The sequence below is a fragment of the Columba livia genome, chromosome 2 (assembly GCF_036013475.1).
Source record: "Columba livia isolate bColLiv1 breed racing homer chromosome 2, bColLiv1.pat.W.v2, whole genome shotgun sequence".
In the NCBI taxonomy this organism is placed as follows: Eukaryota; Metazoa; Chordata; class Aves; order Columbiformes; family Columbidae; genus Columba; species Columba livia.
The window spans coordinates 119,820,551-119,840,099 of record NC_088603.1 but is presented as its reverse complement, the minus strand read 5'-3'; the positions used below and the strand labels follow the sequence as shown (position 1 = coordinate 119,840,099).

General features: G+C 34.5%; 1 protein-coding gene across 8 annotated transcripts in view; it reads right to left on the bottom strand.

Annotated features, from left to right (window-relative positions):
- Positions 1-19,549, bottom strand: part of SNTG1 (syntrophin gamma 1) — a 347,784-nt gene that overhangs the window by 28,913 nt on the left and 299,322 nt on the right. For all 8 annotated transcript variants that reach the window (XM_065053503.1, XM_065053506.1, XM_065053502.1 and 5 more), the window contains 2 exons: positions 15,590-15,661; positions 5,496-5,648 (listed from right to left, as the gene is read on the bottom strand). In XM_065053503.1, the coding sequence (XP_064909575.1) occupies positions 5,496-5,648; positions 15,590-15,661 (225 nt within the window). The remainder of the gene's footprint in view (positions 1-5,495; positions 5,649-15,589; positions 15,662-19,549) is intronic.

Below are 19,549 nucleotides of genomic sequence, written 5' to 3'. Positions count from 1 at the left end.
AAATATCCCTTTGGTATGCTGTTTACTGCAGTTTTGTGTTGTTCTAAATCTCAGCAAAAAAGGTAGTATTTCATACCATTTAGCAAGCGATATAATCATATGAAATAGCTTTTTTCTTCAGCTAGTGGACCAATACTTCTCAAAGTTTTCTATAAGAAATGTTGAAATCTTGAAAGACGTTCTAATTCTATGATTTTTTAAATCTATGCATCTATATATTTCCATAACATCATACTTCAACATATGCTGTGAGACATCTATTAATGTCATTTTCAGGATAAAAAAAACATGCTGTGTCTGAAGGCTAACTTCAGATACAAAATGACAAGATATATTAAAAAGTTAAAACATTTCCAAATCTGATCTAAGTTCTTTAAAGAAAACATTCTTATTTTATAGAAATTATACCCTCCATATTAAATGAAATATATATTCTTAAAATGTTTCTATAGCCACTAAGTATACCAAATGAGAACAAAGATCTATAATTCACCAAAGAACTAAAATATAAATTGTAAAATGGACACAATGTAAGTTACTAAGTTATCAATGTTACAAAAGTATGTATTATTACTTTTAGCATTTGATTATCAAAGATTAATCAGATGCCTTTACTTATACATTCTTTGGGTGGGCTTTTTGGATTCTTAATGGTCTTACCCAGGACATGGGAAGCTGAAAAGCTCATTAACAGACATTGTAATGCAGGAAAATTGAAAAGTTCATAGCTACATGGTTTCTTTGATCATTTTAAGTTTTACTCTCTCACACTTCAATATAGATGTATTTTCTGGAATGGGAATATTTGTGTGAACTGCTTTCATTGACCAAATTAAGTCTCAACTACATACAAACAGTTGTTGGATAATCTTTGTGTTCACACCTTGGAGTTCTACAATCCAGGTTTCAAATACAGTGATATCCATCATTGAAGCTGAAGAACATTTTCCGATAGTAATCAGTGGGGCAAAAGTCCAGCATTTAAGCCGGTCTATAGACAAAGCATGGTCATCTATAGCTCAGAAGTAAAAACAATCCATGACACATTCCTCACACAATGATTTTGCATTATTGCTCAGTAACGGTAAAACATATGTTATTGTGTGATCCACAAAAGGTGTTGAAAAACTATAGATGTCTGTCAGCAAATGAAAGGTTTCCTACTGTTGCTGTTGAGGTGGAAAACAGTGACTGGTCTATTTTTGCAGCTTCCAACACTGAAAGAACTTTATGTACTTCACTACATGTATAAAATCTTAATTCATAAACCTTGCAATTTTCAATTACAAAATCAGAGATTCAGCTGTGTGGTCTTGCAGTCATATGGTATTTGTGTTTATACTAGCAAATAAAAGTGGCTTATTTTTGGAGCAGCTACACCATAAAACTACTATGAATATGTAAACTTTGATCGTAAATCGGTGTTGTTAGAAAATGAGACAATACTGCCTTTGGCAACATCTCATTAGTAGAGGAAAAGAGTGTAAAGTAATATATTTCACAATGACTTAATGAATTTACATACGCAAAAATGCTCAGGTTTTGCCTGCAAAGCAAAAACTGTATGGTTTTGTAGAATTATCTTGCTAATTTTCTACAAGATGTAAACTACATTTTTATTTCTAGAGCTTCAAGATATCTAGAACAGACATAGAGCCTTTACTGAGAATTAAAATTTGACAAGGAGACAGTATCTCAAATTTAAAATACGTATTGCTATCTAATTCATCTGACCTCCCACCTCAACACCAGAGATCAACCTACAATGCACAATGCAGCACCACACCGAGCTGGCTAGAACAGTACTGCCTAAACACAGCTCTGTGCCTGGGCCAGTTAGCCTGAATGAGAAGTTAAGATCTATGAGAAGGAGGTTTAGCCTTGGTTCTATGCTGCACTGTAAAAGCAATCTGCTTCCTAGACTGAAAGCTCTTTCTGCAAGGTGGTGCACAGTTTGTGGAGAAATACAATCTAGTTCAGCTCAATGTGGGTATCAACAGGAAGAAACTGCATTGTAAGGTGCAAACCATCAGCGAAGCAGCAGATTCTTTACTTACATTGAAGATTAGCCTATGCCCTCAGACTATATATTCATTAATGTTCAAAACAATCAACTGAAGAACAAAATGTGAGAATAACAGAAGGATCTCTTTTATTAACATTTTTGTTTCTTTGGGGAAGAGTGTCCCTTGCTTTCTGCATGTGTTGTATGCACTTGCATATGACTGGTCACAGGGCAGAGTAGGAATATGAGCTTTCAGACAGTCATAAACTCTGTTAAGATTTTTATCGTCTTTATTGTCTTTAATTCATCTTTTAATTCAGGCATTTGTAGAAAACAGAATTGTATACATTCTGCCCAGGAGACTTGATAATTTAAAATTTCTTACATGTTTAACAAACACTTTAAATCATTAAAGGTGACTGTTAATAATATATACTGTGGATGCTTAGCTTCAGTTGCTGATTTCTCAAATATAGCTCATGAAAACCATGTGAAAACTGAATAACCCCATTCCCAAAAGAAGCAGAAGATATTTCAGCACTCATTTCACGTTCTCACAGAATACAGAATCTTGAATTTGGTTTATGAATAATTCAGCTTGTCAGGCAGGGGCCAAAGGAAACAACCCAAGGTATTATATTCCTCAGACTCTACTCCCTCAATACATGTGGTTTAAATTATAGAAAGAACGATACATTGTAAATCTAGTGTAAGCTATCTCTGAATCTAAGGGAAAGAAGACTACAAGTCCAAGATTTAACTAAGACTTTCAAACTCAGATTCAACTTCAATGGAGACAAAAGTTAAAGTACTGTAACACAAAGCGGCTTACACAATGGCCCTTAGACTAGGGAACAAGCAGCTACAATACAAACAAGAAGGACAGCACAAAAAAAAGTCACAACAGAAGCAGTGAAAAATTTAGCATGAAGTAGCAGAAACACAGAGGGAACCTGACAATCATATATAATTGCACATCATTATGCAAGCTGTTGTCATCTCAGATTTTTACTACAACAATGCTGTGAGATGGTAAGGAAAAATATCTCCATTTCAACTGTACATGTTAATTTTTTTTTTTAATAGTTAATTATGAAAATGGATTAGCATCTTATCATTCTGAAGAAAACTAACTAAAGTGTGAACGTAACACACCATAATGACACCACTACAAACAGTAACACATATGATTGCCGAACTACTATCAGCTTGATTGTCTCTTCTCTAACATATTTCAGCTCTAGGAAAAGAAAAAAAAAAAGGAAAAAAAACCCAAACCCTGCCTAATTCATGTTTTAGATGTATCTTTGGAAAAAGCTATGAATTAGGCTTAAACAGAATTTATTACATATTTATAGTGAGGTGCTTAGAATATTTTAATTTGTGATATATTCTTTAGAATCACATCTGAATAGAGCCCTGAATAACCTTTCACAGACGTTAATGCTGGTACTGGTATTATTTGTATGATTATGTAACACTACACAACACATTTGAATAATTTTAAATGGCAGTTTTAAACTGCAGTTATATTTTCAAAATTATACAATTTAATAGCAAGACAAACCTGCACACAACTGTGTTATAAGTCACATGAAATGTGAATATTCTTGTGAATATGATTGCATAAAACAAAATTTTAGTAAAAATGTACAGCTGATATTTTGATATTGAACTTGTCACCCTTTTTTCTCACAGAACAATGAAAGAACTCACTGGAGACAAATTATACCAATACTTAGTCAATCCAGATTTTATGTGAATGTGCAAACTGGTGGATGAAAGCAGTAACAGACTGCTGAAAGAAAAATGAGGATGCCAAGACCAGTTATATTAAAAATTACTATTTTTTTTTCACAAACTGAGATATAGAGAGGCAAGAAAATAGAGAAAAAATGGTTAAATCGTAAATGTGAGTTTCACAATAATCTATCAAAAGAAACCTGTTTGTCCACTTTCATAAATTTGCTAAAATCAATCAGTCTCAGGAAATCATTACTTTGAGTTCATAATTGCTACTCTGAACATCACTAGAATGAAAAGGAAGGTGGAAAGGTTAAGTTTATTAAGGAAGTTATTTTTGGGAAACATGGAAGCAGTTTTGAATAAATGTAATTCTAAAACCTCAGAGAACTAGGAATTAATCAATATTAAAGAAGAACAAATATGAAGTAGATTCTGGGCTAAAAGTTATTCAAGAAAAATGCCATATATTCTTTTACTTACAGCATAGTATTACTTCAAGAAACAATGCAGCTGCCAGTTATATGAGAAAGACAAAGCATCTTCAACTATTTAGTAGGAGAGGATATGTATTTTGCAATTTTTATACAGAAAAACTACACTTGCATTTTTCAGCATTACCATCAGGGTTCAAAAGGTAAGACTAGCTCCTGTAAAAGGTATCAGAGTGCATGAACTTAAAAGTTGAGCCTTTTTCTACTTCTACTCTTTCAACTAAGGTAGTATGCATTAAAACTTACAGCAGTGTGGTTTTTGTAAAACGGATCATGATTAGTGCATACTAATTCCATCTGCATGTATTGGTTTATAGGTCAGAAGAGGCCTAATATATACCTAACTCACAGTCTGTCTAAAGAAAAAACTGTCAGAGCTTGTGTTCCCATGAGAATGCAGAAGCTGAGTATGGGGAAAGTGAGCATTAGCCAATACTTGCATAGGCTAGTATGCTAATATGACTTTTATACATGTGTATACAGAACAACTCATGGCAACATCAACTAAAGCTGTTCCAACTACATGTATTTTTTTTTATTATTAGAAGATCAATATAACAACTAGGATTAGGTGAACTATAATTATGATGGGTATTTTTTTTCTTCTGTTTTAAACCAAAAAACATAAATTTTTGGTCACGTGAGAAAAACAGGGTTATCTTTAAACATTCTGATGTGCAATTTTGCTATAAAAATCTTCTAGTAATCTGTACCCAAATGTCACCTATTTCTGCTCTGTCCTCTGCCGGTTGAGTACATACACAAGAAACAGGAAACGTGTGAAAAAAGAATAATGTATCTGAGGTACAATTTTGTTCTTACTTGCATCCAGTAAGGACTATGTGCATTCTCATTCCCAATTTTTGCAAGGACAATATAATTCCTGCAAGGTTTTCTTATGTTATCCAGTGACAAATAAAGTAACATGTAAAACAGGATGTGTGAGTATCAAAACAGCTGTTTTTGTCCTTGATATGTAGATTGGTTTTCCTCTTCCGTCCATGAACTTCAGTTAACTAATATGTATCACCTAGTCATAATAACTTAAAGATTTATTTGAGGTGATCTCTTCTGAATGTTAGACCCCACGTTGTTTAGGAACACCAAAAGGCTTTATATGCAATTACATATGTAAAACAATAATAATTTGAATGCTGCTGAAGGTCAGAAAATTTCTTAAATTGTATCAATATTTCATATAGTCCTGATCCGTTAATATACCAAAAAGTAATCATCAAGGTAATTGTTCTCACCTGTATCCGTTCAACTTCTAAAAAAGTTGCTGTTTGGAAGGCTTTTTCCCATAGTGTCAGGTCAGACTCTAGTTCCACAGAAAAGTAAAGGTCTTCTCCAGATTCAGACTGGACACTGAAGCAATGTTTCCGCCGGTCCAGTAGATCACTGTCCTGATGAAAACCTGAAGTTATATAATCTGGCATACATCAATTAATATTTTTAATTGCAAACATTTATGCCTCAAAGCTAGCATTTTAAAATGGCATTTTTAACAATAAAAACCTGTAGTAACTGCTGAGAGCTGAGGAACTGAAAATTAGGGTTTTGGTCTAAACATTGACTTTCAATGGATTTTAAACAGAAAATCTATGTTCAGAATGGTACAGAATAACATAGCATATCTGGCATAACTTCCAATATTTTAACAAATCACTTCTCAAAAGTGTTATTAGCAATAAACTTTTTATTTCAATAAATGCTATAATAGGTGTCCACTTTCTTTTCACATGAGAGGAACACAAGCATCAGTTTCTCTCACCTATTTGACTCACCCACCCTATTCTGGAAGGCTAGCCAAAGGAAGCAAGAGATTTATTTAAGCTGTATTATAAGTCCATCTGTCCTATTTTCCCTACAGAGGCTAGACAAAACAAGTTCATATTTCTGGTGGCTTAGAAAATACAACATCAAATTTGTCTATAGCTGCATACTGCCAGTAGAGATTACAGTGGCTGCCAGTGGTTAGGTTGCTGTGTTTGGACATGAAGGAGAAAGTTACTTTTGGCTTCACACAACACCACACAATGGATATCAGGTTTTCAATATATAATATTTAATGATTTCTAGCATTTGTACTTGGCACTAAATAAAAGAATAACCAAGTTAATCAGGAAGTCCATCCCTAAAATGTTTTCAAATTTTTCTTTTCAATACAGTAAGCTTTATGCTAAAAGTCTTGCATGCAATTCAACTTTGCAAAAAAATACTCTTGCAGAAGCTATTAGTAAGCTATTAGTAAGATGGAAAAGTATAGGGAACAATATGCAGGCAAAGCTAAACGATAGCAATCCAAAAGCCTTTGCAAAGATGGAAATTTAAAGCAAAACTTTTTCTTAGGAATCCAATAGAGAATTGCCCAAAAGACCCTGCAAATTGAAGGTAAACTTGTCAGGAGTATAAAAAAACAGGTCTGGACTAAGCAGGAATCTTCATTAATTAACTTTTACCAAATGGTTACTTCAGCTAAAATGTAAAATGTCATTCTACTCATTTAAGAATCTGCTATGACCCTGTATTTTTATAATCGCTTATTAGTCAATGATGGACATGAGCTAATTTTATGTTGATTTTTAAAGAACTCTTTTATACTGTTAAGGATTAGCTGTACCATTTGCCCCCGATGCTCTCAATATGAATTAATAGATTCTCTGAAGAGGAACAGCCATAAAACTTGCAGCAGTATGACTCCTGCTTGCCTAATTAATAATGATGTCCATGTTAAGTGAGAGTATTAAATTTGTCTAAGGGAACCAAGCATGGTTCATTAGGCAGGTCCTTTCAAATTAAGACGGAATGATGCTTTATCACTAAGTAGTGACATCGCCTTTTCTTCTGCAAAGGTAATCTCTTCTCTTTTGAAAGACTGCCCTCTCCAGAGGCAGCACTGTTCCTTTTTGATTACTTCTCTCTCTATATATATATATATATTTTTATTTTTTCATGTTGAACATAGTAAATACTGATACTTTGGCTGTTATTTACATCTGCTGAAGTGGAAGACACCCTCAACTTTTACTACAGTCAGTGAGAGTCAAGTTGTTCTATTCTACAAAGTTCTATGCAATAAAAACCAAAACTAGGTCTAACAGTTTCATGCTCATGGCATGATTTTTACCCAGGAAACGCTCAAGAACTATCTGGAAGTCTAGTTTACCTGTAAAGATATATGTAATATACTGAGTAATTTGGCAATTGAACTGTAAATATTAATGACATTGGCAAGCAGTTTTTGACATGAACAGCAATTCATGTAAGATGTTCAAAACCATCCTAATCAGATTTGTATACCTAAACAGATAAAATAGACCTTGACTTTTGACATAATTTTATTTCAGTTGTTGAAATAAATATTCATGTTCATTATATTAATTATAATAATTTGTAATAATACACAGATAAGAAAGCAAAGAAAACATGTTTTCTTTGTTGACTAGTTTAGACAGTCCTGCAAAAAGAAATCTGCCATATCCTAATCAATATTCAAACTCAACACCTAAATTCTCTGAAGATAAAAAACACTTTCTCATCAAATCAAGAGTGCAATAACTCCAAGGCAACTTTAAGAACTAATTACATCACACCTTTATACTTGTGCCCTGATTACTTTACTGTTTATGTCTCCTTTCACTTTATCAGCTACATCTACATAAGCATGCATCCTTCTTTCTAAGGGATTCCAAAGTTCCACTTCTTTATCTGAAACTTCAGGAACACTTCTCTTGAGCATCACCATTAGTTGCTATGGAGATGGTTCTAATACAATTTACAGGCAGCAGGGAACAGATTCACTCAGAGTGAAAAGAAAAATCCTGCTTCTCCAACATATCTTCATTAATCAAGTAAAAAAAGAAACAAAAACCAAAACCGAAAACAAACAAACAAACAAAACCACAAAAAGAACAAAACAAAACAACAAAAAAAATCCACCCAAAACATGCAGGCATGTGCGTCTTTGTACATATCTTATTCAGACCCTTCTGAATTTTAATGTTAAAAGCTCTAAGAAAAATGTTGACATTGCATGTGTATATATATATATATATATATGCACTGAAGTAAACACAGAATGCCAGCTGAACTGAAACTGGACAGAATATTTTTCACTGTTCAAGGTTTATGAAAATATGTTTTCTCAAGGGGAAAATTATTTATAATAACAGGATAAATTTTAGTTTCAATTAAATTTCCATTAGACAGATCTGTCTGATTGCTTGAGAGAAATAGAAATGTTCATTCCCTGTAACCTATTAGGTACAGCACAAGGCTTGAATTACTTTCGTATTCTGCCAGATAGGAAAATTAATATCCTATTATGCTTGATTAAAAGATGATGCAGTCTAAAACATTCTTCTTTGAATCAGAGCAAGAGTTCAAACAAAGGTTTCTCCTGAGCCAGTGCCATAATTGTGCCTATTTTGTAAAGATCTCCACTCAGAAATATGTTTCTTTTAATGTCATATGAAAAAAACTTTCCAGAGTATCCTCATTCATTATTTATATTTCACACCTTATTTTTGTTCTTTTTCATCATTCTTTTGGCCTTACATTAAAAGTTGAACTGGCTTTGCTGTAAGACTTATAACTAGAAAGGCAGCAAAGAGAAATTTCTTAGAAGAAAGGAAAGCTGATGCCTTTAACCAACAGGTTGCAAGAGTCATTTAAACATGTATTTTCTGTTTCTGTTATTCTTCTTCTTTTCCTCTCTGTGTTCATCTTGTTATTTTTTCCATGAAGCAGGATCAGATTCTGAGGTTGGCAGTCACAGCCCAACACAATTTACTTATTTTTTCCCCAAGAGATGGCAGTTTATGCTATCCTAATATTGCATAAAATTATCCAGGAAAAGTTGTAGTTTTTTTAATTAAGAAAAAAAAAAAACCAAAACCAAACAACTCTTTAAATGGAAATAGAAAAAGCCTTACTTAATAATTTTACATTTCAAATATTATTTGTCCGTCCTCTTCTGAATCAAATAAAATGTTATCAAGCCTTCATACAGTGGTAGTTGTCAGGTATCTAACAACACTGCTTCTTCTTTCAAAAAAGACTCTTGCATGTGCTGTACAGTTACAGGAACATTAACATCTTTGAGACTCAGTGCACATTAAATTTATCCAAATTAACACACAACAGATTAAGGATTGTATCACTAGGTACATGTTGAAAAGAAATGAACTGACATCACACACCGAATCATATTAATAGAAAATATGGATAAGGTGTGGTCATCTAGTGCATGTCTCTATGCAAGGTAGGGGTAGCTGCACACTGGCTTATGCTATAAGGATCCAGCGACGGAAATTGCATGGCCTTGTCAGGAGCTCTGTTTCAGTACTGAATGATTCTGGTACCTGAGAAGTTTATTGTGTAACTGAAGCCAACTTAATGATGGTCTTAATGCTAGTGCACATGGAGATAATATATCACTTTTACTATGTTTCTTATCCTATAAGACAACTGTAACTCTAGTTACAGTGGGAACAGATCCTTTTTTCTTTGAAAACATTAAAATAGTCTTAAATTTAGAACAGAAGGCAAACCAAAGACTGAAAATTACTTCAACAGTTTAGAACAGAACACTCAACAGTTTAGCACTTTTTCCATGAAGTGGCATCTGGATTAACCCTGGCTGAAAATCTGATTTTCCCTGGATGTAGTATTAACATGTTAATAAAAGGGATCCATTACTTATGCCTCCAGTTTTGAACACACGTGAAGTGCTTTAGTGGAATCAAATCAGGATGCAAGTCTCAGCCATTGAGCAAACTATGTTAGTGATATACCTCAAATATGTTATAAATTGTCACTTTATAAGTTTATGTGTCTATTTGCATTAATTTAAAAATATCTTAATAAATAAACACTTTCAGCCTTTTCCTCTGCTTTTTATATCATCCTCTCCCCATACTTGACTTCTCAGAAAAGTAGAACAAAATTACAGGAAATTTAAGTGAGAAAATTAGCATAAGTGCATTAGAGGGTTTTACACACACTAAGAGCTCAATAAGGAAGGAAACACAAGTCTTCTGAGACATCAAGTTGGTCCTGATTAATATAGTAAGAAAATTATAGCCACACTGATGTGAATGATACCAGCTATAAACATCAATGATTAGCCAACCTGACATTGCTGGCATAGACTGCCTTTTGCAATTATCACCACATTTCATTTCAGAGCTGATCTGTCACCTGAATATGTTTTCTGTTTTATGCTGAATAATGCATGCTTTTTATTGCAAATCTCCAAATATTTTTGCATGACACATTGAAGACAGAAGGCAGGTGAATGAGCTACAGAAAACATTTTCTCACAATTAAAATATGTTTGGATTAATCTGAAGCTTATTAGTAACTCAAACAAACAAGGCAAACTTGCTTGCAGAGAACTGCAATCTTTATATCATTCTTCATACTTTACCTGAAAATTTTAGCAAACTTTTTTTCTACCCCCATGTGGAAAAAATTCTTAAATATTTAAGTTATTTGCCAATTTATTAAGCGTACCTAAATCTTATTAAAGTATACACATTTACACACACACACATGCACACGCACTGAAAACACACAAACATAAAGGTACCAAAAAGACACATACAGCTCAATGAGCTTTGAAGTACCACACAGGACAAGGCCATTTGCCCGTTTCTGAAGCTAGTGATATAAGTGTTTAGTTTTCTGGAGTACTGAAGATTTGAATAATCTTAACATTGGAATTAGCTGGCTGTTGATAGGGCTCTATCCTTCAAAACAGAGGATAAGGTGAAACAAACTTCTTCCAGAATAAATTAGAAATATTTATTCATGGCAAGCTCTACCACCAATTCTGTTGAAAATTACTCATAGATCCATTTTAATGTCTGAGGTGGTATCATTAGATTATCTTGCCTGACAAATTGCTGAACATGGATCACAGATTTTCATGCACATGCTAATGTCACTGTCCCACTACCATCAGTTTGAATAAAACTTCTGGTAAAAAAAAAAAGAAAGCAGTTTAAAAGCTATCAACTTCTCTTACCAGTTCCTTCCAATGATTAATCATCAGAACTTTTATAGTTTCTAACTCTTTCCTAATTCAAACTTGCCCAACTTTGATTTCTACTCACTCTTTCTTTTTACCTGTTTCTTTTCAGGTTAAAACAGTTCCTCAGTGACTTATATTTTCTCTCTGTTAAGGTACCTCCACACCATAATCAACAGATCTATTGTTATTTTGATAAAACATCTACTTATCAATTTATGTATTTACCACTCCTCCCTGCCCAGGTCTTAGGTTATTTGCATCTCCATAAATGCTCTCTGACATCTCTGATTAAGATGCAGAAGATCCTGATTCTTGGGTGCTTCAAGGCTGGGAGAACTGTAAAAATTGAAAAAGGCATCCCAGTTCCCTGTATCATTCATGAGAAGAGTCGGAGCCTTTGGAATGGATACCAAAGGAGAAAGCACACTCCACACATGCAGGCAACTATGATGAAAACATTGGCCACAGCGGCAGCTGAGTTCTGAGCTTTATTTAATATGGCTGGACTATACTGCCTTTCTGATGATTAAATCAGTGAAATCCTTTGCTGGGTGTAGACACTAATATTTATTTAGTGTTTTTATATTTTTACTGTCACCAGAAGTGGTTGTATTCTCACATATTAAAACACTGAAATATTAATGTGTGTTCAGTTGGATCTGGCAGCTCCTATTCTCCTCTGTAATGTTTCTGTCATGAAGCAAAACTTAGATAAATCTCTCTAGCTGAGGCAAACTACAATTCCATTTAAAAAGACAAACTTAACGTTTGTATCCTAGTTGCATCCTAGTTTCTAATGATTATAAGTTGCATCCTAGTTTTGGAATGATTATAAGTCTAAATATGGAAAAAGTTTCTGAAATGTCTCATTCAAATCCAAGAAAGCAATGTAATGCAGATACATTTTGATTAAAAGTGTTGTGATATTATTTAGTAATTCACTTTGATAAAGAAGACGTGACCCAAGACCCATGTTTCCTCTGGCTCTACAAAGGTGTTGTGGCAGTCTTGACCGACACACTCAGCCCTGAATGCAGATGATATATCTTCTGCTCCTTCTCAGGATGCCCAACAGCCTGAACAGTATAGCAGGAAATATGCTTTGGAAACATTAGTTCTAAAGCACTCCTTCTCACTCCTGGGCACATTTGTACAAAGGTTAACATGAACCACTTGCAAGCCCTTCTACTTCAAGTGAATATTAGCCACAGAAGCTTTATATATACTAATAAATTAGGCATGTATGGGACTGTTTGTTGACACTATAGCCCGCTGGCAAGGACCAGACCACATCCATACTATGAAGATTTATACCCTGTAAAACACAGCACCCACATGGAACAGCTAATTAGAAATGCTCCTTCACTCATGATAACTCTCAAGCTATGCCAAGAATTGTTTGGGAGTGTGCTACATGGTCCATTTGGCCCAAAACACATAGTAATGATCGTTCTAATATATAAACTAAGACTATAGATGATGTCGTTCCACCATCTGGGAATGTTCTATGATATTTACTCCTAGCACATGTGTAGATTGAACAATTTGAGTTTAGATGAGAATATGGAACTAAACTCACTTAAGAGACTGACTGATGATACTGCCCTGCAAACAGGCAATACTATCTTCCTGGATTTATCTCTGCTTGATGACATGTGAATGTCTCTCCTGAAGTAGAAACAAAGAATTGCATCTTCTCAAATCTCCTGAAAAGGATGGCATGAACTCAGCTTCTGCCATGGAAGGATGGGAAGTGGAGAAGAAGGAACACTCTTTGGTAGCAAAGCCCAGGTTTCTTCATTTTAATTAGGTTTCCTGAGTTATCAGTCTCCAAGAATGTAATTGCTTCAAACCCTGTCAGCTTGACCTTTTGCCATTCAAACCTTTCTTCAAAGAAAACAAGTTTATAATGAGAGTAGCATGAGCTACTATAGAAGGCAAGGTGTATTGAAGGTGATTGCAAAGCACCAGAGTAAGTTTCCTTCACTAATATCCATGGGACTTGTTCAAATGTGTCTAGAAAGACACACTGCTAAAATGGAGACGTTTATGATGGTGGCATAAAAGCTGAACAAAACCTTGAGTGTATGCAGAGATTCAATGTAATAGTAGTAATGGGAAGCTGTTTTTTATTGGTTTTATTTGCTTTTATATTTAGCGAAACCATGGTTAAGTCCTATAGTACCTGCTATAGAAAACCAGATTATGATGAAGATTAATACTCCATGTCAGAAGCTGCAATTTCATTGTTATGATTTTTCTACTTCTACTTTTTATTATTATTTTATTATTATTTAGTCAGCAAAAGAACCTGTTTGAAACATTTCAACACTTTATAAGCTTGACCATGTTTACAGACAATAAAGGAATAACTGAATATTAATAATGTGACAAAGAAACACATTAAAAAAAAAGTGCATACCACAGTGACATTTTTTCATCTCTCTCAAAACCTGACTGTGCTCTAAGAGTGTTGTTCATAATGTAATGCAGAGAAGGACTTAGGAGTTCTGGTTGACAACAAGTTGACCATGAGTCAACAATGTGGCCATGGGGCTAAAAAGGCCAATGGTATCCTGAGGTGCATTAAGAAAGCTGTGACCAGCAGGTGAAAGGAGGTTCTCGTCCCCCTTTACTCTGCCCTGGTGAGGCCACATCTGGAGTACTGCATCCAGTTCTGGGCTCTCCAGTTCAACAAGGGAGGGAGTCAAGTGCAGAGCTGGATGATTAGGGGTCTGGAGCATCTTTCTTATGAGGAGAGACTGAGAGAGCTGGGTCTGCTCAGCCTGGAGAAGAGAAGGCTGAGAGGGGATCTCATCAATGTTTATAAATATCTCAAGGGCAAATGTCAACAGGATGGGCCCAGACTTTATTTATTGGTGTCCAATGATAGGATAAGGGGCAACAGGCACAGACTGAAACACAGGAGATTCCATCTGAATATGAGGAGAAACTTCTTTACTTTGAGGATGCCAGAACACTGGAGCAGGCTGCCCAGAGAGGTTGTGGACTCTCCTTCTCTGGGGACATTCAAAATCCACTTGGATGCATTCCTGTGCAATATATACTCTAGGTGAACCTGCTTTAGCAGGTGGGTTAGACTAGATGATCTCCAGAGGTCCCTTCCAATCCCAACCATCCTATGATTCTGTACTGTCTTCACAGAATGACTAACTTTTTTCTGTTAATTTTCACCCTACATGATGACTACTACTAAAGAGTCAAATTTTTGCACCCATTTGGGATGTTCTACTCCTTAATGAAGACTTCAGACCCCACAGCCAATGTAGCAGTTAAAGAACACATTTCACTACTTTTCTGTTCCAGGTTGCTAGCAGAATTTTTTTTTTTTTTTTTTAGACGATAGATTTAGTAGAGTTAGTTTCTTATTTTTGAAGTCTCTTATGTAGAATGTTTCTGAATTTTATTGACCTGTTTCACCTGTAATCTGCCTCCTAATGGAAAATATAGTGCCCTTATGATCTACAGAAACTAGGAAATGTGTTGTGTATGTCATATAAGGTCTTCCCAATGGCAAACACCGCTTCTAAATATGATTTTTCACCCTTCTTTTTGTTACTAGTCTATCTCTTCCTAGGTGAAACTTCAGAACAGACCAAATTACCTTTTATACAATTTTGACCTAAAAACCCCAAAACCAACATATACGGGAAAACACATGGAAAAGATAATATATTTCATCTCCTTTTCCTCTCTTCATGTTTTAGACTGAGAAATGCTGAGCATCTGGAAAACAGTATTTTAAATGGAGAAAAGAGCTTATATATTAAATCTTAATTAATTCAGAATTAAAAATTAAGTGTAATGCACAATAACAGCCTTATACAAGCTGCTACTCACACCTTTACTTTTCTAAATATATTTCATTATTTCTTCCCATTTATTATAGTCAAAGCAAACTGAAGAAATGGGAAAAAATAAGACAAAAGTTTTCAGAATGGTATTGCATATTTTAAAGACTCTGCTCTCAGTCAGTAAAATCTTGCATTGCAGTCACTGTTAGTGTTATACTGGTTAAATGTGCCACTAAAGTAAAACTATAAACCACATACTGTGTTATGGAGAAATAAAACAGTTTCCTAGTCAAAATCAGTTTATTTCAATTTTTTCTATCACTTCTGAAAACATTCCTTCTGGAGTATGGCTCTGTATCTCCTGACACCAGGACTTCTGATATTGACTTCAAAGGGAAAAAAAAATTGATCACTTTTTGCAAGCTGGTGCTATGTTCTGGCTTGTCAACTGATCTGACAAAGTGGTAATTTATTTTATACTTTCTCACCATACCTTGAGAATTTTGCACATTATTTCATAAACAGAAAATGTTTTCTCAGCTCGTGTCCAATCCCATGTTGTGACCTTGGAAAAAAAATCAAACAAACAACAAAAAACAGGAAATGTAAGTAATTTTTGTTTCAGTAATTAATTTTACTTAAAAAAAAAACAAAACCAAACAACTATCCCTAAAACTTTCTGCCCTTTGCAGCCAGTATGATCAAGCACTGCCTTAGAGTGGTAACTACCAGGGAACAGATTATTCCATCCAGGTAGTACTTGGGAGACATCTGGCCTGTTTGTGCTTACAGCACAGTGTCTTTGCATACAGGCTGCTCCATGCTGAATCATGAGGCTTCCCCTAGAAGCCTCCTGCCCACACTGGTGGGTGTTGCATTGAGATCCTGAGAGGATGCAGCCTTTCAATTCTTCTCACAGAGCCTTGACTGTAAGACAATGTTTCTCACCACTTCCCCCCTCTTGTAATTGCATGCCCCAATTTGCTACCAGCCACCTACCTTATTTGCAAATCCATAAAACCAGCCTTGCAATACTCTAGACACTTACCCCACATGCCATGAAATCCAGAGATAAAAACTAGCAAGAAACTGCAGAGGTAAATATACACTTTCTTTTTTTCTTACCAAGATTAATCTACTCCTAAATTCTTGCAAACTAAGATTTGAAGAATGGTCTATCTCTTCTCTCTCTCTATGGTGTTTTTGTTTGTTTGTTTTTTGTTTTGTTTTGTTTTGTTTTGTTTTTTCACCAGGATTTGACAATTGCTTTTATCGGTATTAACTTAATAAAACAATTCAATAAAATTGTGCAAGGGTAAGAGTTAAGACTCTAAATAAGACAAAGAGGGATAGATGAATATATTCAGTAAGGGGATATAATAAAGGAGTATGTTTGGTCAAGGGAATATCACAACAAAATAACTTTCCAAAAACTGTAAGAAGGAAAAAGGAGAATTATTCACAGTCTCAAAAGACAGAAGAACACACAAAATAGAATAAAAATTGAGGCTCTACATGAAAAAAAAATCTTAACAGTAAAAAGAATTGAACAGTGGCCCAGCTCCAAAGGAAGACAGGTGTTATCATTACAATTGTTAGGCAAGATGAAGAGCTTGATGAAAACACAAGTTTTAGTTTTCAAGATTCAAAAATATAAAATTATTTGAAAAATGTACCATAAAATATATTAGAACATATGAAGAAAATATTACGAGACCAATTTATTTTTAATTGAAAGAGAAAGCAATCATTAAAACAACATGGTTGAGAAATATCTATGCATATAAAACTTTGTCTTGGTATTAAACCTTCTTGATCAAAATTATTTTGGTGTTGTATGAGAAAATTCTATCCGTAGCTAATTTTTAGGAATAGACACTATTGTAATAATTGAAATGTCTTCAAGGAAATCACAGTCGGGAACAAAAAGTTCAAAAATACAGTGTCATAGTTCCTCTTCTATGAGAATTTTATTTATTTTTCTTTATTTGCAGTCATTGTCAAACTCAGTTTTCACTGTCTTATTGAAGTACGGGTATTCAACTGGATTTCTAAAGGTGTGACTAAATACTGAGAGACAACAAATTATTTGATACAGGATGAGAAAGTAAGGAAATCTTTATGGCTGAGTTCTAAGAAGGTATTGATGTGAGGAAGGAAGGAAGGAAGGAAGGAAGGAAGGAAGGAGGGAAGGAAGGAAGGAAGGAAGGAAGGAAGGAAGGAAGGAAGGAAGGAAGGAAGGAAGGAAGGGAGAAAGAGAGAAAGAGAGAGAGAAAGAGAGAGAGAAAAAAGAAAGGAAGGAGGGAAGGAGGGAAGGAGGGAAGGAAGGAAGGAAGGAAGGAAGGGAGAAAGAGAGAAAGAGAGAGAGAAAGAGAAAGAGAGAGAAAAAAGAAAGGAAGGAGGGAAGGAGGGAAGGAGGGAAGGAAGGAAGGAAGGAAGGAAGGAAGGAGGGAAGGAAGGAGGGAAGGAAGGAAGGAAGGAAGGAAGGAAGGAAGGAAGGAAGAAAGAAAGAAAGAAAGAAAGAAAGAAAGAAAGAAAGAAAGAAAGAAAGAAGAAAGAAGAAAGAAAGAAAGAAAGAAAGAAAGAAAGAAAGAAAGAAAGAAAGAAAGAAAGAAAGAAAGAAAGAAAGAAAGAAAGAAAGAAAGAAAGAAAGAAAGAAAGAAAGAAGAAAGAAAGAAAGAAAAGAAAGAAAGAAAGAAAGAAAGAAAGAAAGAAAGAAAGAAAGAAAGAAAGAAAGAAAGAAAGAAAGAAAGAAAGAAAGAAAGAAAGAAAGAAAGAAAGAAAGAAAGAAAGAAAGAAAGAAAGAAAGAAAGAAAGAAAGAAAGAAAGAAAGAAAGAAAGAAAGAAAGAAAGAAAGAAAGAAAGAAAGAAAGAAAGAAAGAAAGAAAGAAAGAAAGAAAGAAAGAAAGAAAGAAAGAAAGAAAGAAAGAAAGAAAGAAAGAAAGAAAGAAAGAAAGAAAGAAAGAAAGAAAGAAAGAAAGAAAGAAAGAAAGAAAAGAAAGAAAGAAAGAAAGAAAGAAAGAAAGAAAGAAAGAAAGAAAGAAAGAAAGAAAGAAAAGAAAGAAAGAAAGAAAGAAAGAAAGAAAGAAAGAAAGAAAGAAAGAAAGAAAGAAAGAAAGAAAGAAAGAAAGAAAGAAAGAAAGAAAGAAAGAAAGAAAGAAAGAAAGAAAGAAAGAAAGAAAGAAAGAAAGAAAGAAAGAAAGAAAGAAAGAAAGAAAGAAAGAAAGAAAGAAAGAAAGAAAGAAAGAAAGGAAGAAAGAAAGGAAGGAAGGAAGGAAGGAAGGAAGGAAGGAAGGAAGGAAGGAAGGAAGGAAGGAAGGAAGGAAGGAAGGAAGGAAGGAAGGAAGGAAGGAAGGAAGGAAGGAAGGAAGGAGGGACAAAAAACTTTCTCACCAGGAACACAGAAATGGACACAGGGGTCTTGCTACAGCTCCATTGACACCAAAACACCAGCCACACAAACTAAAATTGTATTGCTGTTGCTGCTGAAGCACAAACTAATTTGTAGCTATGTTTAAAAACTTACATTTTTCTTAAAACTACACTTTACACATCTGAAAACCAGAAACTCTAAACTGTGTCATTGAAAGTTTGTTCTTAATCTTCTGTAATCCCTGGAAGAGATAAACACATACACCTGCAGTACAGCAAACATAACTGAACATGTAAAAGTTTGCATGTAGAAAACAGGATTTTAGAAGTCATTCTAAAAGGCCTACTGCAGTATTTCATAACAAGATAATGTAAGTGTGCAATTAATACATACATTTCATGTTTTTAAGTAGCTTGATAGGAACTCTTCTTCTGTTTGTCCTTTACAAAGCATGTTCGTCATTCTACTTCCTTCTTACCCCATGCAGAGAAAATATTTTTTCTCTGTGTTTGAACTTTCTTTCTGTTTTAGAATAAGAACCAGATTCTGGCAAAGCAAAATCATGCTGTGCTTGCAGCTCAGCTGAAACAAGACCTATAAAGACTTCAGTGATTGGTGGCTTGTCCCACACAGCAGCAGCTAGCCAAAATTGTCCTAACTCACATCACTGTGGTTTGCAGTTCTATTACAAACATGTTCCTCCCATGCCCATTAATCATTCCCCATAAGCCATTTACCGACCAGCAGAATACTACTCCTGGAAATTTATAATGGAATCCTCAGTAAAGAGGCTTGTAGTTCCTTCCATAGTGCTTACAAAAGAATAACTTTCCTCTTCTGTATTGAACAGGAGCTCTCATCACTTTTTCTGCTTCTATCTAGTGTTTAGGATGGAAGTGGCTGTATTTGACAGGCAGCAAATGCTCGGGTAGGTCTTCCAAAGCCAGGAGAGCTGCTTTTGAATTAAGATGTTTCACAGCATAATCTGACATTGAAATCTGATTCTGAGAAATATGCACCAACAAAAGCCAAACTCCCATACCAATTAACTAGTGTACCAATACTGAATGCATAAAGTTC